Source organism: Epinephelus moara, chromosome 7, assembly GCF_006386435.1.
Source record: "Epinephelus moara isolate mb chromosome 7, YSFRI_EMoa_1.0, whole genome shotgun sequence".
Lineage (NCBI taxonomy): Eukaryota > Metazoa > Chordata > Actinopteri > Perciformes > Serranidae > Epinephelus > Epinephelus moara.
This window is the reverse complement of record NC_065512.1, coordinates 41,551,171-41,558,658: the sequence shown is the minus strand read 5'-3', so window position 1 is coordinate 41,558,658 and position 7,488 is coordinate 41,551,171. Positions and strand designations below refer to the sequence as shown.

The following is a 7,488-nucleotide window of genomic DNA, read 5'->3' as shown; positions in this document are numbered from 1 at the left end:
ATGAGTAAAAGGGACAGAAGAAGAAAAAAGACAAGGACAAAAGGGAGAGAAATACAAAGACTACGAGAAAAAGACAGGAAGAGAAAAAGAAAAAAGACAGATTAATATGAGTAAAAGGGACAGGAAGAGAGGGACAAAAGGTAAAACAAATAATACATGTGTATTCTGTTAAAATGTAATCTGTATAATTGACCTGTTGTTTTGTGTGTTGTCTTCTCATTTCAGCACCACAACATAGAGGACAGCAGCTGCTGCTGCCAAAATTTCAGCTGTGTAAAGGTAAATCATCTCTGTCACATATACAGTTATGAAATAACAACTTATATAGTGAAATCAATTCTATGTATGTGATCCATTCTAAGTATTCTATCAGAGAACCTGCTGGTAAAAAATAGTACTGTTAAAATGTATGTATCTGTATAATTGACCTGTTGTTTTGTGTGTTGTCTTCTCATTTCAGAGGGCCCCATGCCTGCCTTTGCCTTGGGCCCCAAATGTCCTAAATCCGCCACTGATCACAGCCATCACTTTGACCAGTAGAAACACAGAGTGATCTGCTGCCGTAGACAACTGACAACAACACCCCAGCCTTTTTAATATTCCCTTGAGGGATGTTACCACGACAGAGTAAAAGGGGAAAATGATAGTGTGAAACAGCAGAGGCACTTTGTCAATCCGCTGAGTACTGTTATTAGCATCAAGCTAGCAAACAATGTTACATCCTCACGATCGGACATAAAGTAATAACATTAACAAATATTGGCGGAGCTTTTACTCACCACAACTGCAGAGGCTACCAGCTTCATTTGAAACAGTCTACATTATAGAAGGTCCTGGAATCAATGAAATCTCCTTGCACAGCCACAGGTAGTCAGGTGCTGGTAGGCAGCAGGAACGTGTGTAATCAGCTTGACAAACAAATCCTCCGCACGCTGACATAGACTCTACTATACTTGACAATGCTGGAACAACGCTCAAATAAAGTATAGTAAAGTCTATGTCAGTGTGCGGAGGATTTGTTTGTCAAGCTGATTATAGAAGGTCCGTTATTTATTAATCCCTCTGTGTTTTTATATATTTACTTTTTATCCGTTCCCGTTGTCTTTATAAAGTTAACACATCGCACTGTCATTTCAAACTCAACACTTCCTGAATTTGTTTCAAATTAAAAGCCCCTTATAACCTTGGCTGAGAGAATCCCTCCATTTTCTAAATAGGCTTTTATTGTGAAACATTTGTAGGAACTTGTTGTGGAGGATACAGTAGCTTGAATATTTGCATACGGTGCTTCAAATGTAGCTCCTGCCATCTGCTGACGCTTTTAGGTGACTACAACAACATTTCGGCTGGCACATGAACAGACACAATGACTCAAATAATAGTAAAAGTAATAAAAATAGGACAAGACTAACCCGATGACATGAAAGACGACCGGGGATAATTGGTGAGTACCATCATGTAGTGTGTAATATCTGTCGGCCAAGTCACAGCACGATTTTATGACTCCACAGTCGTGTAATGTGACATAGTGACTTTCAGAATGGGCAGAAAAGTCGTGTAGTGTGTGTACCAGGCATAATGCAAGTCCTTCTGAGTCTGACCTGACTGTCAGCGAGTCCTCCTCCATCTATTGAGTTGTGGGGATTTTATTGATGGCCCTGCGGAGACTCCATCGTAGACAATGGCAGCATTTCTTCTACCACGTAGCTAGCCACAAGCTTCATGACTTCTTTCGGACAGATAGGTTTAACGTTATCTCCGTTATTAGAACCAAAAGACCAGTGTTCTAAAAGTAACGGAAGTAACTGATGGCTTGTTTGAAAATGTACTCAAGTATCTGATTACTCAAACAGCAAACTAACGCATTATGTTACTCGTTACTGCAAAAAGTAATCAAAGTACTCTAACGCATTACTTTGTAACGCGTTATACCCAACTCTGGTTAGTGCCCATGGCATCATGGCGAACTTGCACATCTGTGAAGGCACCATGAATGCTGAAAGGTACATACAGGTTTTGGAGCAGCATATGCTGCCATCCAGATGATGTCTTTTTCAGGGACATTCCTGCTTATTCCAGTGAGACAATGAGACACATTCTGCACGTATTCCAACAGCACAAAATATGACAACAGAGACGCCAGACTGTGTAGCAACTGAAGCTGAAAATCAAGCAAAAATGGTAAAGAATTTCACTTTCAAAACTTCAACAGTTTGTGTCCTCAGTTCCCAAACACTTATTGAGTGTTGTTAAAAGAAAAGGCGATGTCACACAGTGGTAAACATGTCTCTGTCCCATCTTTTTTAGAATGTGTGGCAGGCATCAAATTTAGAATGAGTGTATGCTTACAAAAAAACAATAAGATTGATCAGTTTGAACATTAAAAATCTGGTCCTTGGACTGTGTTCAATTAAATATAGGTCAAAGGGATTTGCAAATCATTGCATTCTGGTTTTATTTATGTTTTACACAGTGTCCTAACTATTTTTGTAGAATCAGTGTTGTACATGCAGTCAATTGACCAAGTGTTAATCTTAAAATATTGATTGGTGCTACTTTAATTGATTGTCTTTTGTTTAAACAACCATTTATCTACACTATAATTATAACAAAAGCTCTATTTACTTGAGTACATTAGAATCAGTTTGCAGTGATTGACTAATCAGCTAACAGAGGAATAATTTAAGCGCTAAAAATCCATCATAAAGTAATTTCCTGCAAGATATGTTTTTGAGAGCACATCAGCTGTATTTGCTGATAAAGATCACTGTAGAGTTTTGTTATAAAAATGAACACATGCAGTGTTTTACAGTGACAAGCCATGAATCATAGAGTTTCTACTCACTATCTCTGTCCATAGTAATTTGGTTACTTTCCACCCAGGCGGAGCTCTCTGTCCCCAGCTGCGCCCGCACTCTGCCTCTATACTTTCCGTACTCAAATACGGAGATGTTAGGGCACATTGTGAAGTCACATTCAAGCATGGAGATGTTCACACAGCCCACTTTGTAGTCTGTGACTGTGGATCTGTGGACAAAATACAGAGCTGGTTTTACAGATTTGCTAGAGGTGATGAAAAGGTAGAAACAGAATGGTAGTGACCAAACCTCTGAAGCTGACTGTGGGCTTGACAGCAACACAGTGTGTGTGTGTGTGTGTGTGTGTGTGTGTGTGTGTGTGTGTGTGTGTGTGTGTGTGCGTGCGTGCGTGCGTGCGTGCGTGTGTGTGTGTGTATTTGACAGCGTGCTTCTGTGTGTAAATAATTTTCAGACAAAGCTAGCAGTACACCATGCTGTCAAATAAAGATTTAATCATCACATCAACACAAATTATAACCTTAATTGCAGCTATGACTACCATGTTAGCAAAGAGATGCCTGTCTAAACATAGAATAGAACAGAATAGACTTTATTGTCAATGCACAAGAAGTACAACTAAATTTGCTGTGCCATGCCTGAAATAGAAAAAATAGAAAATAGACAGTAATAAATACACAACACATACACGTGCACATGTACACAATCATTCCAATCAATAAATATAAAAAATAACATTAAAAGCAGTATTGCACAAGTGGACCCATTATTGCATGTTTGAGTTAAGCTGAATGATTCTCAATATAATTCACGACACAATGGTGGGGCAGTGTTTGATTCTGTTCAGAACATCCAGCTGTCACAGAGCATAAACATAAGCATTCATTTTAAATCAAGTTTGTGTACACCTGATAAATCTAAGCCCAGTTTTCACTTTTTTTATGCCTCTGCACTGGTTAGCTATGGCTGGAGCATTATGTTTTCAGGCTGTCCGTCTGTCCCGTCCTTGTGAACACAATATCTCAAGAATGCCTCAAGGGAATTTCTTCAAATTTGGCACAACTGTCCACTGGGACCAATGTCTTGGTCAAAGGTCGAAGGTCAAAAGTCAAGTCTATATAACCTCATCTGTCTCATTGTCGTGAATGTGGTATTGGGAGAAGGAGGAATTTCTTCAAAATTGGCACAGATGTCCTCTTGGACTTGTAGAGGAAAAGCCTCTCTGGACTTCCCTTGAACCAGTATTATCAATGAACAAGACCCACCAGACCACCGTGGGTCAAATGTTTAGGATTCAACCCTGTATTACCCCGACTGGACAAAAACTTCTTTCAGCCATCCTTAGGCCAAAATGAGGTAGAAAGTCACTTGGGATCCCTCAAGTTTCAGATGCCATCCTAAAGTATCCAGCCTTGGGGCAAAACGCAGTGATGAACGACCCACTAGTTGTCGTGAGACAATGCTTCTTTGCTCTGCCACATCCTGTCCATTCGCATTGCCCCGGGAGAAATCATGCCCTCCCCTCTCTTACCAAATGTTTCTGTGTGACAAAATTGAAATGTCTGTTGGAAGTGAAATTATACATTTTATTCCTATTATGTGTTTGGAGTTGTAGAAATATAATTGGGATTTGTTAATCAACCTGTTTTCATGAATATGTGCTTCCTCATTTTGTTTTTCATTATATGTTGCAACTATAGGTTGTTTTCAATTGTATTCATTTTAATTTGATGTTAAGAACCGATTTTGACCATAATGAGAAGAGTATGTGCGTATCGCGCGTAACATGTCAAAGTATATGTCAAAGAGATATACATATATATATATATATATACGTATGATCTGGTATAATAAAAAACATTAAGTTTCTTTTGAAATAAAGTAATCAGCCTGTTTTACAACTAAGAAGACCGCCTTATCAGATCCGCTCACTTTGGCCGGTTAAAAACATGTGCGCTCTGGTGCACTCGCTCTCTTGTGTGTTTCTCTCTCTTGTATTTCCGCTCTCTTGTTTCCTCTTTCTTGTCTCGCTCTCTTGTACTCTTCTTCTTGTTTTTTTCTTTTGTTTCTTCTTTTTCGTATCTTAGTCTCTTTCGTATTTACGTTTGTTACGCTTTTATACACTCACGATCAAAGTTATTTTAAACTTTTAAGCTTTGCTTATCCAGTTTTCATTTATCTCCAGTGTTTTCAACATTTTTATGCGCGTTAATAATAACTTTGATAACAATATCGAACAGCCAGCAATGTTGTTTTCACCATTATTATAAGTGAGTAATTATAACAAAGTAGACAAGTGCCCTTTTCGACCTGCCTCTTCAACCAAAGATTCATCAAACCCAGTGGCTGCCAGCCACTTGCCACAGTGGTTCTCGTGCCAAAGCCAAAGGCTTTTTGCAGTGTTAGGAAACCGACACCGGGGACACCCACAAGACTTCACAGGCTCAACCGCTCCCCCCTCCACAGTGCTGGAAAATCTGGGAGTTGCAAAGTTAAAGTTCGGGGCCCCAGGAGACACGTCTGCATGATTCGCTGCTAAGAAGGGAGGTAACGAGCTCCCCTCACAGGTGACCCGCTGGGCAGTGGTGAGAGCTGATGTCAATTAGGAGATTTAATTATTTTAATCTTAATCTAAGATTCCTTAGATAAATATTTTGCACATTCCTGCGTTCTCAAGTTATCGTAACATACTACAACTATTAAGTTACTTATTGTTTTAATCAATTTATACATACTGTTGATTTTGTGTTATTTCATATTATCCTCATTCATTTATTCAGTTGTTACCCATTTAGCTTATATAAATTTTCATTTACCGCCAAGTTGTTGTCTGTGGATATTTCTTTTGAGTAGGAATTAAGATCACTGTATGGAGAATTCATACCCAGACATTGAGATTGATTCATTACTGATAAGTGTGCTGACGAATTAATAATTGGTTTACGGAGTTATTAAGTTGATTAGTCGCTTCCCTCATTAGGAGGGTGGTGCCCCAAACTTTATTACGAGTGCGAACATTCTCAAAAAGTAATTTCTCCTACAGACTAAACAATGAACTGAGTGGATTTTGGTGGTCAAAAGCCATCTTATGAACGTAATACCTCAAGAACAGCTTCAGGGAATATCTTCAAATTTGGCACAAATGTTCACTTGGACTGAAGTATTTTAGAATTGTGTGATCATAAATCTGGCCATAAATCAACTATTCATATGCTAATAATAACAAAACTTCACACATATGTCTAATAGGATAAATAATCAAGTGATGAAATTTTATATCCAAAAGGTCAAAAGTCAGCTTTACTGTGACATCATACTGTTCTGCATAAAATACTTTTAACACATTATTCAATGTCATTTTAAGGACAGAAGGGGCTGATTGTAAAGATCTTCTGTGCTGTCAAGGGGACAATGGATGTGAGGCATCCACAGACATGGATGTAAACTTTAGGAGAAACTTGACTGGTGCGCGGAGGCATACAACTGCAGGCCAGTATTTCTAGTGAGCTGTGTTTTGGTCTCCACCAACTCCTGAGGTGCTAAATACTGCACTATTTTCACCAGCTGGTCTCCAACTGTGTCTGTCTGTTGCTTGGTGCTGAGCAGGGTTTTTTGTTTTTTATGGAAAGCATCTGTCTGTTGCTGCTGGAAGCAGGACTGATGAGAAAATTATCTCTATAGCTTAAGATGTTAAGCTATCAGTAAATGAAATTACTCTGATTGGCAGTTCAGCTCCATGAATGTAATGGGAGAACTGGACACAGCATTGGCAGCAGGGCCCCATTTATTCCTTTTAGAGAGTGGCTCAGTGGCCCATGATGCTAAAATGGTATAACTGCCATGTAAAAAATGACCAGGATGATCTGCACTGCTTCCACACTGTGCAGCCCATAGAGCAGGCACACTAGAGACTTACAGCAGCTGAGCGCTACCAAGTGCAGCAGAGTGTTTTACTTCCACCAGCTGAGTGGCTGACTTCCAGTTCAGCGCTCCACTAACTTGAATGAGGATCAAATGATTTAATCTTGCGGCTCTTCTAGACTTTCAAAATGTTATCAGACCAAATCAATCAAATACTCACTGTAAAACAAATCATTTCGTGGGGGTGGTGTCACTCAAAAAAAAATTTTTATTCATTGATTAGCTGACGTCTCTTCCCAGTGAGTATACCTCGGTATACCAAGTCAGTGGGAAAAAGTATTTTTGGGCCAAGGACATCACATGATGGACTCCAGAAATTGCAGTACCACTGTAGTTCAGCTCAGCACACTAGAGGAAAAACTGAGGGGAGGAAAGTAAAGAAAGAGCTTAAGCAAAGAAAGTTCGCTCCTTGGTATAACTCTCAAATCCGTAAGTTAAAACAAATATCGCGAAAATCTGAAAGGAATTGGCAATTAACCAAACTGGGAGAATGTCATTTAATCTGGGCAGACAGTCTCAAAACGTATAAGAGGGGCTTCCGCAATGCCAGAGCAAACTATTACTCAGCTTTAATAGAAAAAAATAAGAATAACCCCAGGTTTCTTTTCAGCACTGTAGCCAGGCTGACTGAGAGTCACAGCTCTATTGAGCCTTGTATTCCTTTAGCCCTTAGCAGTAATGATTTTATGAGCTTTTTTAATGACAAAATTCTAACTATTAGAGGCAAAATTCATGACCTCCTGTCCTCAGA

The 7,488-nt window shown here is 39.2% G+C and overlaps 1 protein-coding gene across 1 annotated transcript in view; it reads right to left on the bottom strand.

The window, feature by feature from the left end:
• Positions 1–7,488, bottom strand: part of LOC126392766 (interleukin-10 receptor subunit beta-like) — a 35,322-nt gene that overhangs the window by 21,272 nt on the left and 6,562 nt on the right. The window contains exon 3 of the mRNA XM_050048381.1: positions 2,846–3,027. Within this exon, the coding sequence (XP_049904338.1) occupies positions 2,846–3,027 (182 nt within the window). The remainder of the gene's footprint in view (positions 1–2,845; positions 3,028–7,488) is intronic.